General features: G+C 40.1%; 2 protein-coding genes across 3 annotated transcripts; one reads left to right on the plus strand and one right to left on the minus strand.

Annotated features, from left to right (window-relative positions):
• Positions 1-1,613: 1,613 nt before the first annotated feature.
• tmem130 (transmembrane protein 130) lies at positions 1,614-7,683 on the plus strand. 2 transcript variants are annotated; one of them, XM_084343116.1, is made up of 8 exons: positions 1,614-1,669; positions 1,749-1,831; positions 1,907-2,078; positions 2,167-2,312; positions 3,441-3,525; positions 3,881-4,083; positions 5,194-5,300; positions 6,455-7,683. In XM_084343116.1, exons 1-8 carry the CDS (start codon positions 1,662-1,664, stop codon positions 6,593-6,595), a joined length of 945 nt encoding a protein of 314 aa, XP_084199242.1. In that variant the 5' UTR covers positions 1,614-1,661; the 3' UTR covers positions 6,596-7,683. The 2 variants fall into 2 exon arrangements, with proteins under 2 accessions (XP_084199242.1, XP_084199241.1); XM_084343115.1 differs by having other exon boundaries at positions 1,644-1,831.
• Positions 7,684-11,572: 3,889 nt separating this feature from the next.
• LOC311249958 (neuronal pentraxin-2-like) lies at positions 11,573-19,146 on the minus strand. The gene is made up of 5 exons (XM_084341412.1): positions 18,446-19,146; positions 17,313-17,532; positions 16,622-16,866; positions 15,363-15,542; positions 11,573-13,822 (listed from the first exon to the last, which is right to left on the minus strand). The coding sequence occupies exons 1-5, from the start codon at positions 18,884-18,886 to the stop codon at positions 13,592-13,594; spliced, it is 1,317 nt and encodes a 438-aa protein (XP_084197538.1). The 5' UTR covers positions 18,887-19,146; the 3' UTR covers positions 11,573-13,591.
• Positions 19,147-19,154: the final 8 nt, after the last annotated feature.

The following is a 19,154-nucleotide window of genomic DNA, read 5'->3' on the forward strand; positions in this document are numbered from 1 at the left end:
CAGCGTTCTCCCGAATAACTGAAGTAGATGGGGACTTGTTTGAAAATGTTAAAGAAACAAACAAACATAAAATGACTACCAGGTCTCCAGAAGACATGAGGTCCCAAACTGACTTTAAAATATATCTGCACCTTCGACGTGCTGTCAAACATGTGCATCTGCTTTGGGTGAGGTGTGTGCTAACGCTAACGGGACACATTTATACAACCTGAATGAAGACATGTTAAAAAGTCCCCATCTGCTGCAGTTGTTTGGCAAAATGCTGCAACACTGTTTGTACCTGAGTAAATGTACTTTGCCACTGAGTTCATGATAAACTCACACTTGAATGGGCCACATGTTAGTTTTCACATGTGAAATGCTGTTTTTATACAACCTTAATGATGACATATTGAGCTCAGCTGTATTACATATTGGCTGAGTGAAAATGTCACATGTTGGCATTTACTGTAAAACATTACTCCCCATGGCCTGATGGGGGCGATAAACCCCTTCAACTGAAAAGCCATTAGTGCTGATTCAGTGAAAGCTGCATACTTACACCATGTAAAGTACCATCAACCATGTACATGTGTACATTTAACATACACATGTGACCCAGAAAATATAAAATACACCACAGTACTCCCATTTTCTAGTTGCAACATACTGTATATGTTTGCAAACATGGCTGGATTAACCCAGCTGGTGGCCTCGGGGGAACAGGTGACAGTAACAGTGTCAGACAATTACCGATTCAACTCCTCTCTCAAAGTACCAATTAGATACTAGGGCTCTCTTTAATTTATATTTAAGGTCTGTACTACCTTCATTATGTGGATCTGGAAACATTTTTATTTGAGGCAGCAGGAGGCCAGACAGCGCCATGAATCAAAAAAGAGTCAGCAGCCCAATGTGACCGCTAATAGCATGACGTCTTTATAATGACACTGACAAAGAAACTGTATTTATCCCATTGTTATGTAAGGATTTAGATCCGTTTGCTAAGATTAACATCAGCAGTGACACTGAACCCTTCTCTAAGGACTCAAGGATGATTGATAATGAACTCTTGTCATTTCAGTCATTTGGGCCCCCGTACTGAAAACAAGAGACAAAAGTCAAAGAAAGAAAAAAAATATGCTGAGTTTTACAATCAAATCTGAATATAGGCCAGCAAGAAATGGTAATAACATTTATATTCAACATATTTATCTGTGCAGCCTGCCAGAGCTGCCTTTCAAGACAGGTACCATGTATTTTAATCTGGTAACTTCCTCTAAACATAATTCAGGAACAATCCCAGCAACAAGTCGCTTTGAACAAACTTTTTGGCCGATTCCTGAGTTGATAGCACCACCATGTGGATGTCTCCTGTAGCAGAATTGTGTCCAGCGCCCTTATCAAATTTATACTTTGTTTGTATTTCTTCTTTCAGATAAAACTGTATATCTCAGAAAGATATAAGTCCCACATCTCTGAGAGGAATGTGACCCAGGCCAGAGCCTCCGACTCAAAAGCTGATTGTTCTTCCTGAACCACATGATTGAAACGCATGGGGACAATTTCAAGCCTTTATGGCTCTCATCTGCATGCTCAGTCAGAAGGAGCCTCATCACGCCTTTTCCTCCTCTCAGGATTAACATCTTCTGTTTGAGGTCCTCTGAGAGGAGAGAGCAGATATGGACAGGTACATCTAACATCTACTACATTAACGATAGTTGATACTTTTGCTCCCTGTCTTTAAACTGTGGGATGTTTGCCTACAGAAACAATGTTGTCCGGATCTTGATGCTCCTTCTCCTGGCCGTCCTGGGTGTGGCAGAGACCGCAGACCCTTTGACAGATTTGGGTAGGTCATGCAGCATTTCTCATTTCAACTTTTCTTGCAGGCGTCACGGCTAAATATACCATTTCTTTTGAACAGAAAATATCGCTGGGAAGTTGGTTTTCTATCAGATGGATGGAAATGCCACCTATGTGAGGGACACAGGAGAACTGGCTTCAGATGTTCCCACCGAGACCATGTTTGAACTCTTCGATCCCCAGAAGAGTTTCAGCAAGGCAAAATTCGACTATACCTGGGACCTAGGGAACGGGTACGTGGACTTTTCCTTATCTGAAAAAAATATAAATGAATGTTTGGCTTTTCTTTGCCTTTCATATATATTTTGATGTGTGATGCAGAGAGGTGATTAAAGGGACTGAGCCGGTGGTCCGCTATCATTACGCAGCATCAGGAAACTACACACTGCGGCTGAAAGTTGGGGTGAATGTGACCGAATATGCACCTCTACTCACTGACTTCTACTCCATGGACGTCCAAGTGCTCGGTTTGTAGTTTGAACAGATAGTTGCAGTTAGATGAGTCAAAATATTTCAGTTTTAAAGGTGCAATATGTAGTTTTGGTGAAGAAAATGTAATCAGAAGAGAAATATATTTATTGACTGATGCCTAAAAAAACAAACTCTCTTGTTTTCATGACTGAACAAACTGAATAAACAAACTGACCTTAAAGGAGAACACATTTTCACACTGTTTTACATTGTTTTATATGTGGCGGACCCTGCCACCTTTCTAGCTTCAAACAGTGTTCTGGGGACCTTATTTTCCTCTGAGAACAGCTTGTTTATTCAGTTATAGAAACAGTTTGGAGTTCGTGTTATTACCTCATTAATATTGTAAATATAAAAATTCCAAAAGTACATGGTGTCCCTGTAATGTACAGTTTTACCTTGATGCATAACAATGATCAGATGGTGAGGTAATGTCGCAGGTTCCCAGTTGAGTTTCAGTGAATGTCAATAAAACGAGGCAGACTGAGACAGGTTACTCCTTCACTACATTGTTAAATCACCATCTGCCTAATTCAAACTCAAAACATATAACAGAACAATAACAAAAAACATAGACGTCATAACATCAAAACTGTTATTTCTACACAAATTTTAGTTAATTTATATTGTTTTAAATAAAAAAAATTCTACCTTTAAAGCTGCAATATGTAAGAATTGGCCACTTGTTGAACTCATACAAAGGAAATACAGGGTAGCATATCACCAGAGTAACCGCTAACTGCTGCAAACCTTAGCTGCTGTTAGCTAGTTAGCTCAGTTAGCTGTGCAGTTAGCAGTCAGACTGGATGTTTGGAGAACCAGGGGACTGCTTCCGGGCTTGGTCGGGGCTAGCTGGTTAGCATGCTAACTTAAGTATATCTAATGTCAGAGCTGTTCTAGTGATTTTTTCCAACTAAAATTCTTACATATTGCACCTTTAATCAAAGAAAGTGCCTTTAGATATTAAATGTGAATTGTGAAATTATCTTGTTTAACTGCTATTAGATGTTTAGTAGGCAAAATGGATTCATATAAACATACATGTCGTGTCTTTCCAAGTGCAGTCGTGCTTAAACCAACCCTAGAAAATGATGAAATGACTAATAACTGAAATTATTCTGTAGATGTCATTAAAAACATCGAGCTGAGGGGGCCTTCAGACTATGAGGTTTCTCAGAACACCAATCTGGCTTTCCATGTCGATGGAAGGTAAGCTGCACTTTGTTTTGTTTTTTCAAATTTTCTGTTAATTGCAATAAAAAAAACAACAGATTATCCTGATTACGGAGAAACAAACACTCCCAATTAAATCTGACATTTTTTCTCAATACAAGAAAGAAATGCTAAACTATTATCATTACGATAAAGAATATCCTTCTCTCATATTTAAAGGTGACAGAAGGATAGGCTTCCTGTCTAATTTATCCAAAGCAAAGAGGGGGCAGCATATTAACAGAACAGCAAGCAAATAAAATTCCTACATATTGCACCTTTAATATGAAATTATATTCAGTATTTGGCCAATGCAGGTAAATCATGTATGTGTATGTTTGTGTGTCTTTAGTCCTCCCATGTGGGTGTGCTGGCGTTTCCTGCCCAACTGTGTGCCGGACACGTCGGGGGCCTGCACGCTGACCATGCTGTATGAAAACACCCTGCGACTGAACCACACCTTCACCTCTATCGGGATCCACTGCCTGGAAATCAGTGTCCGCAATGACGTCAGCAAGCTGCAGACCTCCTTCAGCCTCTACGTCAAGAGAGGCAGTGAGTGGCCACACACACACACGCACACACACACACACACACAAACTAATGTCTGCAGGCTAACAGCTACTTTCCATAACAAAAAGATCAACGATGAGGAAGGTGTGACAGAAAGACAGCCACCAGAGTAGGCAAGAAAAGGATCAGGTCAAGAAAGAGTTAAAGGATAAAGGATGCTTAAAGGATAAATTCACCTAAAATTGAAAATTCAGTAATTATCTACTCAGGAAGGTATAACAATTTAATTTAATACTTTTTTGTTTTAACTTTTTGATAAATCTCTTTTTTGCTGTCTGATTAAATATAGATTAAAAACCTTTTTATGGCCAATTACCAGGCAATACTAGCCCTCCATATATTTCAGTGTGTGGTGTTATGTCATTTGAAGCACAAAGATAAAATAAAAAATCTTGGTTGTTTTCCACATCCAGAGAGCTTCTTGAAACCAATAGAAGCTGTCATGAGGTGTCTCAGATAAAACTCACCATGTGCCTTTTAGCTGCGTTAGTTCCACAGACATGGAGGGGACGGTGAAAATGGAGGAATCCAGGCACAGATTGATCTGACTGCTCACCACATGACTCCTGAGTTCAATTGATTCACTGCTGCTGTGATCCAGCTAAAGCTAATAATTAACAGCTTTAACTGTCAGCCTCTCTCAGCTGGTCAGCAACTTTTTCGGAGGAAAATACGTAAATCTGAACGTTGTATTGAAGTCTTTGACTTCTGTTGCTGCTATTCTGCTGTGTGACTTACAGGTAGAGCAGCAGCTGTAACAGATTGTCTGAGACATCGACATTTCACATCATCCAGATACTGAATGATGCTTTTACATGGTTGTGACACACTTCAGATGGGATGTTTTCCACATGTACTGCACATCATATCTTACATGTAAGACAATGGAACAAAGTTGTTCTGAGTATTCTGATGCCAATATGAATAGTCAGAACATTTAAGACACTAGATCGCTGTTGAAAAATCCAGTTCCAAATGGAAATACATCAACTTTAGAAACAAATAAGACATTGTTGAAATGTTGTTTCACTGTGACTTTAACCCTGGATTGCACACTCACAAGTAGCATGTTTGCTTCTGTGTTAATTGCAGGTAACACCCACATGTTCTTCGTCCTGTCATGTGCTGCCATTCTCGTAGCAACCTTCTCCTTCATCACAGTCATCGCCTGCCGCCCTCGTCATTACAACAGATCACAGGTGAAGAAATGTTGTATCTCACAAGTCACACTGTATTTGTTACTTTCATTTGCAAATAATGAGTATTCCTTAAAGGATGAGTTCGCCCAAAAATGTAAATTCAGTCATTATCAACTCCCCATTATGTTGATGGAAAGTCAGGGGAAGTTTCATGGTCTACAAAACATTTCTGGAGCTTCACAGCACAACAGTGTTGCAGCATTCTCCTAAAAAGTAGATGGGGACTTGTTTTAAAGTATAAAAAGACAAACATAAAATGGCTCCATACAGTACATCCAGCTTAATCCAAGTCACCAGAAAGCCTGAGATCCAAAACTGATTTGAAAAGACTTTACTGACACCCTTGAAATGCAAGTTCAAGCGCGTGCATCCACTTCAGACGGGATGTGCGCTAATGCGTTTAGTTTAGCAACCACATTGAAGATTTCAGCTTTAAAAGAGTGTAAATAACGTCTTTTCAAATCAATTTGAATTTCAGTACTTCTGGAAACTTGGATTATGCCAGACGAGCTGCATGAAACCATTTTATGTGTCTTGCATTTTAATACATTTGTATAATCATGTTTTAAAACAAGTCCCCATCTCCTTCAGTTGTTTAGGAGAATGCTGCAACGCTGTTTTGCTGTGAAGCTCCAGAAATGTTTTGTAGACTATGAAACGTCACATAATTTACCATTCGCAAGAGGATGAATAAATAATGAAGGAATTCATTTTTGGGTGAATTTATGCTTGAATGATTGAATATAACTCATTGGTTTAAAGGGGTAAGAAGTGGGGATAAGATCTGAATGAAGGACATGGAACAGAAAGTAAATATTGGGTTTACAGCATGCGAGGTGCACTTTGGAAATGTTTTGGTAAAGTGATGGTAAAAGTGACATCAGTTATCATTTATTTATGTATGTTTTCATTCGCTCTGATGAACAGAGTCCAGACTTTTTTATAGAGTTTCAGTGATTGCGCTTGAATACAGCTTGTGACCACAGGGAGGCTCTCTGAGCACAGAAATAAATTACACCTGAGCAACAGACTGTGTGTGGCACAGATACGTCAGGTTGAAATGGGACTGACTATAACTCTTCATAACTTTTTTGTAATCTAAAAGCAACTTTGGAACTAAAATGTGTTTTAAAGCTTTTTTCTGGATTTCTTAGATCGCTACTTCCGGTAACGCAATATTCATGAAGAACCAGGACTCTGACAGCCAAAGCTCAATTCTTTTTAACTTTTCCAACGTGGAGAGGGGAGAGAAGGCGCCACTCCTCCTGGACTTTGGGTCTCATTACTCCTCTTAACCGCCTTCGCTCCAGCATACTGTGACTACATGTACATGTGGGTATCTGCGAGAAGACAATGCACAAGTATGGCATCACATAAGAAATAACATCTCTCATCTTCCATATTATCACCATGTTATAGACTCAAAATTAGTTAGAGATTTGGATATTTAAGTGTTTGACTTATTCTGTGACATATCTGAATTCTTATTTTGTGTTTTGTGAAACTTTTTAAATAATGTGACACATTTCACTTTCATTGCATATCCATGCACATACATATATGCACCAATAATGCAATATCTCTTTTCGAGTAGTGTATATAGCTGTGAATGACCAGTCTACCTGATATGACATTTTAAATTAATCTGGTTGCACCTGTATGTATTTAAGGTTATGGTTTGAGCTGTGGTTATGAATGGTTGAGTCACTATTGTTCAGTAAGCAAGTAGGTCAAATGTTTTCTGGATTTTTGTAATTAGGTAATGGTGATCAATTAATGAGTCATAGAGCTTGGGCTGACATTCAAATCAACTCATAATAAATTAATAGCACAAGTGCAGCTCATGTTTAAACAATGAGTGTTAATATAAGCACGCTGTGAATGGATTTTTTTTCAGGCTGATGTATAAATTTGCACCTTGCTTTACTTTACATTACAGATGTTTCATGTACATGTACATGTCTCTTAGTGCTAAATACATGAAAAAAATTAAATAGAAACTATATAATCCATTTTACAGTAAGGTTAGTTTGAGTCTTTGAACATATAGGCCACATTATGTACGACATACTTATTGTCACAGTATATTTGATTAATTAATTAGTTGTTTACTGGTATATGGACAAGTATGTAGCATAAACTGGTGCCACGCACCGCATAATCTGTAGCATAAGCTAATTTGCATTGCCTGTCCCTTTAAAATACATTAAATATAAAACTCAACAGCAAATACACAAAAGACAATTCAAACACTCACTCAAACTTCACTGTTTCAGCAGCTATTATACAAAAATATTCACATACTTTTACACTGTAGATGATGCAAACAATATAAATAATGCATGCAATGTCTGATGTCAATCATTTGGAAAGCTAGTGCCAATTAAACTTCACAAAGAGAGAGAAAAAAAATGCTTTTTCCTTATTTTCTTTTAAGTTTTCAAAGATTTCTTTGAAGCAGCAACACTTTATTTGAATTGTTGTCAGCTCTGACTTGCTCAAGCATCTTCATTCTGCAGAGCAAAGCAAAGGTACTTGGTATGCATACAGGTATCAGCTTTGTGGAAGCTTTCTTTGGTCACTTTTCACTAAAAACTTGTTTAGTTTTCTGGATTTGGGACGGGGAAGTGTCTGCAGCAATGCTGGCAGCTCTGTGAGGCTGTGCCGTGAATGTCTTCTGCACAGCAGTGGCTTGAAATAAATGCTAATGCCAGCATGCTGAAATCTCTCAATGACAATGCTACCACACTAATGTTTATGAAGTGTACAAACTCAAGTGTATGGTGCGTAAGCATGCTAAAATTTGTTTATTTTCGACTCAACACAAAAGTCTGATTAGTTTTGCACCTATTTGGTTGCAAACCACAGTATTAGACACGTGAAAATTTTACCTGACGATGGTGCCAGATTAAAAACTAGTGATCATAAAGGTTAGTCATCCAGGAGAGTGCAAGGTTGTAGAAAAATGTTCACTTAAGAGCACAGATGTAAAGCTCACTGGCTGTAATTCATCAGTTGGGCAGCGTGAATGCATCAAATGTCCTTGCAATCCATCCAACAACAGAAAATTAAGCCTTAGATGCACTTTATATTATATTTTGGACTGTAAAGACAAAATTAGTTGTTGCACTCAGAGAGACGTAAAAGTGACAAAAAAACGTCAGTGTCAGGAGAGAAAATGTTGAATAAAACTGAACTAAACACAGGATAACCTCACACAAAACAAAATCCTTGAATTTTCTCCAGCTGCGCTGACGTCAGTCAAATTATTTTTGTGCCACGCACCTTGATGGTGTTTATGACAGCTTGTCCTCTGTTTGAGTTGTCATGAAATTATTAATTGTGAGTCTCCTGATGAATGCCAGCTGTCAGAGAAACTGTGGGGAGCTGCAGGTGATAATATGAGCACTTCATTTCCATCAGGGGATCGACCTTGAGCTAAAACACCGCTGTGTTTAAAGACTTCAGATGGCTTTTAACTCTGTTAGTTAACTTTTACTCTATCACATCTGCTGAAGCTGTCTTGTGTCAAAATGTAGGGGTTAGGGGGAATCTCAAAACTCTTTGAGAATCAGGCTAGAAATCCATGCTACATATCCAGTGGAGGATACATGTTAAAAATCATCCATGTTGTAGCGTACAGCGTCTTTGACACGCTCGATCGAAACAGTCCTAAGAAAAAGATTAGTAATGTTTCTGATGTGTTTTTTCTTCTTGGTTGCTGTCTGGCTAAAAACACAGCGTTCAGTGGAAAAGCAAGAAGATCTGTAATAACCTCATAAATAAATGGTTTTCCCAGCTCCCTCCAATACATCCAAAATTTAAAACAGCTTGTGGCTATAAGCATAACTTGCTTAAAATCTTGGCCATTAATTTGAATTAGTTACATGTGTTCCTGTTTCTGTTAACACTGACTAAATGTAGATTTATCAGCCTTTCAACAGAATGATTGGATTAACAGCTGGTGGCTCTCTGATTATAAATGTGTTGCCTAAAATACTTAAATAAAACCACGGTATTTAAAGCAGCAATAACTTCTCCATTTTTTTCTCCATTTGGGGGCAACTGAACAAAATATGAATATATGGCTGACACAATATGACTTTATGAAGCTGACATTATAGTTTATTTGTAGTTATGGAGTCCACTCGTAGCTCTGGTTCAGTCTCCACCAACTCCTGAAGAAAACATCTCGCTCAGTAAGGACTAAATGCTCCGCTATGTTCACCAGCAGGTCAATGTTTTTTAAACCTAACCAAACTGGTTAGGTTAGTGTGCGTGTGTCACTGGTATGCTGCTCCGATTGTTTTGGGATACACTGACAATCAACCTATTCAGTTGTTTAGGTATGAGGATGTATTGTGAAAGTGTCACTACGTGAACGATGAGACTGAACCAAAAGTTATTCCAAGAAAACCATTTTCCACTCTGTTATTTCTATTTTTATTTGAGCCCTTTCTGATTATTACAGAACATTTTTGCACTTGTGTGCTGTTTCAGTTTCAAGGTAATTCGCTTGTAAGAGCAAGACATCACACGCCTCTTCTTTCTGGAACAAAGTGGTGGACCAATACTCCCAGCCACCCATTTACCAACACATTTGTTCAAAATAAAGAAAAGCCTTGAGTCTTACTGTTGTAAACACCGAGCGTGTGCTGCTTTAGGTTCAAGGTAATTTGCTTGTGAGAATGAGTCTTCAATACACCTCTTCTTTATGTTACTTAGATCATTTGTTAGAGCAACTGACCAACCAACCCTGTTTTTACCCATTTTCATCCCATCCTCCATCACAAAAAAAAAACAACCACAGGCTAATAAAGTATGAACTGATTCAATATGGCCTTAAACATCTCCTTTTTTCATTTCCATGACCATGAATGATTGATTTCTGCTGTGAAAAGCCTGATGGAGACTTTTATGTTATTGCTTTTTCCTTCATTTCAGCAAAGATAAAAGGCCATAACATACAGAGCATCCTCTGTCACTGGAAAATGACATGTTTTGAAGAAAGGAACAAAGCAGCTTCTGACGTGACCATTGTAGTGCAACATAAATTTAGTCCTCAGACGAGGCCACATGGATAACAGCCTGTGTGAATTACACAAATTAATTAGACGACTTTATAAGAGGTCATAGTGTGAAGGCTGCAACCAACTCTAGTCCTGTCTCCAGAGACCCATACAGTGTAACGTTCAGCTTGCATTTAAAGAGCTGGTAAACTTCATGTTTTTGAGTCTGGGTTTTATTGAAGCTTTTACTTCATGGCCTTCAAAACAGATGTATTTTTTTAGCCCTATTTAAAATGTCTCTCAGAGCAGAATGTGGTCAGGAGGAGCTGCTTTGTATGAGGGACTGTGTCCATGACGCCACCTGTGACCTTTTGGCCTCTCTCATCTGTTAAGCGTTGCTAATGCCACCCAGGACACCTGTTGTTGTCTTGACCCAAGACATCTGAGTCTAAAGATCCTGCTCAGCTCTGTGTAATTAACTGCCCATGTGTCACCTGAACAGACTGACCAAACACTGCTAACCAGAAACAAGGTGATTTTATCGGCCATATGCTTAAACGACTACTCGGCTTAATTAATGTACTTAGACAGCTCTGATTTATTTCACATGACTCTTAAAGGTGCAGTACGTAAGAACTGGCCTCCTGTTGAATTCATACTTAAAACAAATAGGGGTCATATCACTAAAGTAACTGCTAACTGCTGGTAACTATAGCTGTCATTAGCTAGTTAGCTCAGCTAGTGGTCCGTACTGGGACCAACATAGAACATAGACGTCATCACATCAAAACGCAATATGTAAAAATTGGCCGCTTGTTGAATTCATACAAAGAAAATATGGGGCAGTATATCACCAGAGTAACAACTGACCACTGCCAAATGTAGCTGTCGTTAGCTTGTTAGCTCAGTTAGCCGTGCAGCTAGCAGTCCAGGTTGGATACGCGGAGCACGGAGAAAGTGTAGGTGTTTACACTGCAAGCACAGGAGCTTTGAACCCGGAAGTGCCAGGGCTAGCTGGTTAGCATGCTAAACATTGTAATACAATAAAAAGATGTAATGATGTTAAAAATGTTTTTTCTTCACATTGTGTAGAGAATTGAACGTTTTCAACAAAAAAACTTACATATTGCGGCTTTAAATACCAAAATGATGCACAGGAAATGTGCTGATTAACAGGAAACTTGCAATGTAGTGGCTGACAGATAAAATACAGACATTTACATATACATTTTTGCAGCAGTCATTTTCTTTATTTTCCACATTTTCATTTATTGGCAAAGTCAACATTTACAAAACATTTAATGGCACTTAATTCTCCAGAAGGCCACAAGACACGTTGACAAAGAATTAAGACCATTCATGTGCTTAAAATTGAGATTACATAAAAAAACTAAATAATGAAAAAATCACACTACACATACAAATGATAAATTTACATTTAAAAACACCTTTTTTGACAAGTCTTATCATCGTTGTTACATCTTCTGTTGAATGCTTGGTTAGACACTGCAACAAAATTACAAATCACAAATAAAAATATTTCACAACACTGAAGCTATGAATATATTTCAACATGATTCACCATTTAAACAGGTTTTGTTCAAACAGGAAAGGCAAGTTAAAAAAAAAGAGCACTGTGATAAACTCACTAGTATCACTGGTATCAGCTATGCATGCCGAGAATGAAGCTTCCCAACAAGGTAAAGTTTTCTAATTCAGTGCTAATTCATACGTAAACTGGAAAACTAAATCAATGTATGTTTCCACCAGAGAAGTAAGTTTATTGCACACATGCTCCAACACACCAGCCAGAACCACATGACTGCTAAGATGCCAAATTGTACTTCTCCTGTCAGTCATTCTGAACATGTCAGAATCAGAGGTTTGATTGATGTTGGCTCTAAGCCCATTTCCTCATTAAGTAACAGACATAACATTAGCCAGACCTCTAATCTTTCCTCCTACTCCCACAGCACGCAACACCAACTCACATGTCAACTGCAAACTCACAGCTAGTCTGCACCTCTGTGTATTTGCAGTAGTAACGTTTCATGCGTGCGACTGTGCCGAACTAGACTGGATTTTCATTACTTCAAAGCCTGTGAGTGTGGAGGGAGAGGGAACTGTGTGGGGATAGGGATGACTATTACGTCTTAGCACCAATACCTGAGGGGACCTTTAACCATGGAGGTGGGTGGACTGAAAGATTGAATTGCCTTAATCATGGTAAAGAAATAAATATTGTCCCTGATTGCCAGCAGCTGATGATGTTGCTCAGCCTCCACACTATTTGAAATAAAGTGCGTCCACACATTCAAAGCCACGGATCTTATTGTGAAGATGTTATGTCATGTTGATGCAGGCATTTAAAGCTGCCACAAGTGATATTTTGTTATCAAAATTTCTAATACATTTTCACTTCATCCAATCAGGACAGAGAACTCCTTAAAGAGGCGCTCCTGTCTGCTTGTTCATGTGGCTACGTATAGAGGAGGGAGGGGACGGCTCACTGCAAAACGGACAGGAAGTAAGCAAAAACGACAACAATGCTTACAGCAGGTTTGATTTTAACAGATCCCAGGGTTGGTCTCTAACGGATTACATGTAATTGGGATTAAGTTATCAGATTACAAAAAATAAAACCAGATAACCTTTGAAAACAATTGGATGTAGGTTGTAGTCAAGGATTACTTGATTAAATTTATGATTATGTCTTTTAAAATGGCATTTTTTCCACGAAATATGTGTCTATATTGGTCCTAATTTCTCAGTGGGCAGCTGACTGAATTTCCTTCTTTCAGGTTTATAAAACATTCTTTCATTCTGTAAACATTTCTCTTACTCTTGTGATCAAACACATTGATCTGAAGCTCCATTCTGAGGCTGTTCTCTTCATTGTTCTCCAATAAATAACAAATATAGCAACTTCTGATCAACCCGTATCAATTTCAGGCTTAAATTGTCAACTTCCTGTTAGTCCCACACACCTCTGTTTTAAGCCCCACTCACTACGCAGATAAATTAGTTGACTGAACAGATACAGATACTTGCTCATCTCTAGTAATTTGTTTTTCAGTTACTCACGACATTTTAAAGTAATCTAACCCAACCCATGTCACAAATTTCAAACAACTCTCTGAGCCAAGCAGATAAAATAAATTTGTTGAACATCAATGTAACGCAACGTTCATAAGCAGCCTTACGGTCATAGAGCAGACAATATAAAAGATGCTGAGTGATCTGAAACAGCAGCTAATCTAAAGAGAGGCAGACAGATGAGTTTTAAGCATTGGGCAGTCGCTCCTGACACATCTCCAAGGGTCGCTTGAATGCTCCCCTCCCGAACACTTCCACGTTGCTCGCTAGCCAGGAGATCACATTCCCGGGGACATAAGAACTGCAGTTAGCCATAGACTGGACCTCGACCGGCTTCAGAACGCGGTCCCAAATGTTAACCTGACTCAGCTCGCCCACGAAAGCCTGTCCGGCGTCGAATCGCCCGCCCACCACGTCCTGTAAGGGCCATAAACGAAGGATGCAAATTTCAAAAGCATCAACAACACCAACAACAACATCATCGGAGGTAATTATCTTTATGAGGTGGAGGAGGCAGTCTGTGGGAATATGGATGGACTAATCATTAAACTTATGGATGTAAAGTGTGTTTATTCCCTGTTCTGTTTGATGCTGCAAATGTTGAAGAACCTAAAACTGTGTAAATGTCTGGAAACATCTGAGGTGACGCTGACTGGATTTTGATTAAGTTCATGGAAATTTAATTTGTTCATTTTCAAGAAGACTAAAGAGGCTGATGTCACACCATTTTATACACAAGTGTCCGTCTAAACTGTGATCACATCTTCAAAGTATTCATTGAATCCTACATTACAATGCGAGTCCACAGCAATGCCAGCAGCTCTGTGAAGCTGCGCTTAGGCAAGCTAACATTAGCATGCTAACATGCACAAAAGGAGAAGCAGGTGTTTACCATGTTGACCATTTTGGTTTGGCATGTTAGCATGCTAACATTTGGTAATTTTTATTGAACTACAAGTACAGGTGTGGCTGTAAAACCAAATTACAATTTGTACATGATGATGGAGCTACATATTCCTAAAGTCAGGTCATGTGATTTCAGTTTATCCAAAGGGAGACATAAATGTCTGGACCAAAAACGTCAGCAGAGCACGTCAGCTTTCACAGTGCCTGCTCAGACCTGGGAGAGCTGACCAATCGGAGCAGAGTGGGCTTTTCAGGAGAGGGGCTTTAAAGGAGCAGGCACTAAAATGGAGCGTTCAGCCAGGGGGTGAATAGAGGTGCTGCAGCAGCCAAAAGTATGAACCTGAAAATGAGCATAATGTTGGACTTTTAAACCACAAATGTCAACCTCATTGTGCACTAACATCATCAGGGCACATCATCTAGAAACCCTGACTGTCGGTACAAAGGTTGATGACAATCAATGTAGAAGATGTTGAAATATTTTAGCTGCAAACTTTGACCAGTTGATTGTTAAAAAATAATAATAAAACGATTGAATTTGATTTTGCCGTATGCTGTTTTTCATACTCCTGTGTTAAGTCATGCAGCTAGAATTGATTTCCTCAGAGCTGATTGGCTCAGAGGGAGACGTCAGCATGTGAGGGGAGTTCACTGTTGTCTTTGTTTTGTCATGATAACCTGCCACCTCCTTATCAATGCTGATTCATGTCTGTGATTCACTTTGCAGTTGTCAAAGATGCTTCAAAAATAACTCGGCTAATCAGTAGAACTACTTGACATTACACTTTGAAGTGTTTGGCTTTGGTTGCTGGTGCATTGTTAGTTTTCTTCAGTCTCTTCCATGTTGAAAAAAAAACCCAATGTCACTTTATAAAGAAGAGAAGTCATTGATGATGTAATTCCTGGTAAGTGGCTGCTTTCTTTGATCATGACAAAGGAGCTAGATTAATGACTAACCCAACAAACACAACACAACAAGCATTCGTCAAACACTTCGAAGTCTAATCTCTAATTTCGTTAGAGACTTTAGGGTCCTGCTGGCGTTCCTTACCTGCTCCTGCCCCAGGATGATGACTCCTCCAGGTTTGATGGGGTGCCAGGCCGCCAGGTTGTCGCCAGTTCCCAGCTTTTCACCGTCTTGGAAAGCCTCCCATTGGCCATCCCGTGTGGTCCAGGAGATGCAGATGTGGTGCCACCTTCCATCACGTACCTCCAGAGGCAGCTGAGCAACCTGTGGTCCAAACAAGATGTACTTAGTTGCGGATTGCTTATATAAAACACATGTATGGTATGGTTGTTGAACGAAAGCAGAAAGTGTATGATGGCTGACAAACATACAGAAGGATTGGATTTAGTGGAGCAAGGAAAGTAAGCAATACACAGTGGTGTATCTATTGATTTAAAAAATGCAGTTGACACGATAGACCACCTTTTGTTATTATCAAAATTGCTGGATTATGGTATTAGGGGCACCATTCACAAATGGTTAAGAAGTTATTTGGAAAATAGAAAGCAATCTGAACAGTAAACTGAGGATTATTTATAGTTTAAGAAGGTTGAATGTGGAGTTCCACAGGGGTCGGTACTGGGCCCAAAACATTTTCATTTATATATTAATGAGATCTGTGAATTATTGAAAAGTAGTCCACTGCTTTAGCATTGCACTCCTATAACACTGTTGGACTCATTATGGACTTTCAAAGTAACATACTGTATATGTTAAGATGACTGAATTGCTGAATCTTTATATGTTTTGTGAAAAGGAAAAGGTAAGGAAAAAGGGATCTGTACTGTTGAGTGCAATATGCAATATGTAAGAAATTTAGGTGAAAAAAACACTAAAATTATCAATAGAATCTGAATAACACTTCTGACATTATGATGTATATGTACTGTGTTTCAAAGATATACTTAAGATAGCATGCTAACCAGCTAGCCCCATCCTGTCCCGGTCTAAAGCTCCTTCGCTAGTGTGCTAGTAAACGAGATCACTTCCATAGTTTTCCAAACTTCTAAACCAGACTGCTAGCTGCACGGCTAACCGTGCTAACTAGTTAACAGCAGCTACAGTTTGCAGCAGTTAGCATAGCGATATGCTGCCTGCCCCCTATTTGTTTTGAGTATGTATTCAACAGGTGGTCACTTCTTACATGCTGCACCTTTAAGAAAAGGTGAAGGGCAGAAAATACAAGTTTTTCTTCTCCCTGCTCCTGTTGTTAGATGTATTATTTGTTCTGTTCAATTTGTCAGTTATCATTTTATTATATATCCCACAGGTTCAGTAGGTTAAGGTGATCAGAAACTGCTTGCCTTGTCATTGATGAGCAGCTCTATTGGGTTATTGCCCCATTCGATCAGCACGATCTCATTCGCTTGTCCTGGTACACCATAAGAAAAGGGTGTCCCTATGCCTGGACTGGCGCTGGACTTGATCCACATGCAGAGTGTGAAGGCGTACATCTCTGGCAGGCTCTTGGTGATGCGGCCGTACAGGTAGTTTGTCCGCTGGGGGAGGGAGAGCTTGAACTGCTCTGGGGACTTGAAGTCTCCTCCACCTGTAATGAGACAGGCAGAGAGAGAGAGAGAAAAGTATCAGGAGGGAGAGGTGAGAGGTGTCCCATCAACTTGATAATGGCTGCCAGGGGGTGAAAGTGAAGAAACAACAGCACCACATAGCTTTATGTTAATACGCAGACAGAGCCTTAACAAAGGTCCCTTTGCAAGAAATGTGCAGCCTTGTTCTCTGTCTCATCAGACCCTCTTTACTCTTTTATTCCCATGAGTGCCTTCTTCTTTCTCCTCTTTATTAATAGATTTATGCATGCTTCATATACTCTCAAGTGTTTTCCCTTATGCAGCACCATATTCCAGTTTCCTTATATGCTGGAAGTGCTGGCTGCCACCCACCTTCACACATTTCTGCAATTCAAGGTGACTTATCCAATCCTCTCCTCTTTTGTTTTGACTTTATCTGAACAGGTATGATGATGTGTTGCATTACCTTTCTCCAGCTCACTGATCCTCTCCACCAGGGCGTTCAGCGTGCTCTCCGTCTTCAGCCTGTACGCGGCCGTGGCGTTGGACAGCATGCTCTTCTCCTCCTCCAGGTTGCTGACTTTCTTCAGGAGCTGCTTCTCCAGCTCCCCGAGCCGGCGCTGCAGCAGGTCTCGGAGCTCGCTGGGGAACGAGGCGCCCGATACATTGGCCCGCATCTGATGTTGCTAAGGGATGGATGGACAGGAAGTGCACAGAGGTGATCAGGGACAATGACAGCTGCAAGTGAGGGGTTACAGCATCGCTCTATAAGTTGCCATTCTTCTCGATGAGTGAGTGACAGGCCTGCAAATGTGGTTTCAGGATTGGAAACATTGGAAGTTCTTTTGGTTGGTTTTCTAATCCTGTTCTTATTTTGAAAGTTATCTGTGGCAAAAAACAAATCCCAGCACTTGCCTTTAAATCATAATGCATAAGAGTTACAATCAGTGAATAGAAATAAACAATCTGGGTCACTAACATTTGGCAAAACACCATTTCAAGACTGTGGGTAGGACATTGTTGATACTTTAAAGGGGCTCTGTGGAACTTCTGCGTTGTGCTGGAAGCCAACTGTTGGACTCAATTTCTAAATTAAGGTTATATTGTTACTCTCTGTAAGCAGACGGGAGAGGGGCACTGGAGGATTGCATAAAGTCACATCCTTTGGACTGTAGTGGAAAATCCGACCCGAGTCTTTCACAAAGAAATCCACAGTCCAGCAGCATTAAGCAACTTTAAAAAATCGTCCATAGCCTTGTATAGGTAAACAAGAGACGGGGAAGGTCTTAATTTAAATTATTGATACATGTAAATTGCTACAAATTGTTACATGGAGCCCCTTTAAAGCATTTACTATCACAAAATATGTCGTGCGTAATAGAAAGTTTAAGGTCAGTTAGATAATCAATCTATTTCCTACAGACAGGCTTTTGATCTCCATTACGGGCACTATAATGGTTCTCAGAGGTGCTAGTCTACTGCTGAGCAGTGAGTCGACAATGTGTCGTAATCCTATAAATCCGTATCGAGAATCAAACAGTGCTCTTACGCATGGCTGTGGCACAGGATGTTCGCTTTGCGCAACTGGCGCCGACTTACCTCCAAGTTCTCCAGCCGGTCCTTGAGCCCCTGCATGGTTTTCCCAAGACTTTCGATGCTGTCATTCGGATCTCTGGGAACATCCCCCATTGTGTTTTGCTTTTCTTTACCCCAGTTACCCGCCTTGTCGTACTTCCTGTCGTCGGTGGCCGAGGCGCAGAGCGACAGCTTGGTGGTCAGCTCGTTGATGGTGCCGAGTTGTTTGGAAATGTTTTCCTTCTGCTGTAAAATTGTCTCTCGAAGCTGCATGACCGTGTTCCTGAGCTCCTCTTCCTGGCTCCCGGCGTTCAGCTCGGGTAAGAGTGTCACAGGGCAGCTGGCGTCGCCGCTGAGGGGTACTGCCCGGCAAATGTACCTCTTCCCATCGTCCGGCTGGCCGCTCGCTAGTTGACTCCAGCCCAGCGCGCACAAACATAACAATCCGTACAAAAGTGAAGACATAGCGGCGTTTACCTTACAAGGAAAGTCGAGGGGAAAGTGAAAAGCCAAACATTAAACCCTTAAAACTCTCTCTAACGTAATCCACCCTCAACTTTTAGTGCGTAAAAGCGTACCCCAAAATAGGTCTACCCAAAAAACTCAGGTATAACTTCTACGAGGCCATGTCTGAGCAGCGAAATTAAGAAAATTGTGAGCAGAAAATCGGATCAGGGGTGACTCTCTCTCCCTGTAAGCCCTGTTAATGTGGCTTGTAACTGGGACTATTCCT

The sequence above is a fragment of the Pagrus pagrus genome, assembly GCF_965226575.1.
Source record: "Pagrus pagrus genome assembly, chromosome: 21".
In the NCBI taxonomy this organism is placed as follows: domain Eukaryota; kingdom Metazoa; phylum Chordata; class Actinopteri; order Spariformes; family Sparidae; genus Pagrus; species Pagrus pagrus.

Bases quoted from the DNA above. Each gene is read 5' to 3' on its own strand.
- LOC311249958 (XM_084341412.1), bottom strand. From the start codon at position 18,886: ATGTCTTCACTTTTGTACGGATTGTTATGTTTGTGCGCGCTGGGCTGG. The intron at 17,533-18,445 runs GTAAGTCGGCGC...TCCATCCCTTAG, and splicing joins ACCGGCTGGAGAACTTGGAG to CAACATCAGATGCGGGCCAA. The intron at 13,823-15,362 runs GTAAGGAACGCC...TGGCCCTTACAG, and splicing joins TCATCCTGGGGCAGGAGCAG to GACGTGGTGGGCGGGCGATT.
- tmem130 (XM_084343115.1), top strand. From the start codon at position 1,735: ATGTTTGCCTACAGAAACAATGTTGTCCGGATCTTGATGCTCCTTCTC. The intron at 2,313-3,440 runs GTTTGTAGTTTG...ATTATTCTGTAG, and splicing joins CATGGACGTCCAAGTGCTCG to ATGTCATTAAAAACATCGAG. The intron at 3,526-3,880 runs GTAAGCTGCACT...GTGTGTCTTTAG, and splicing joins GCTTTCCATGTCGATGGAAG to TCCTCCCATGTGGGTGTGCT.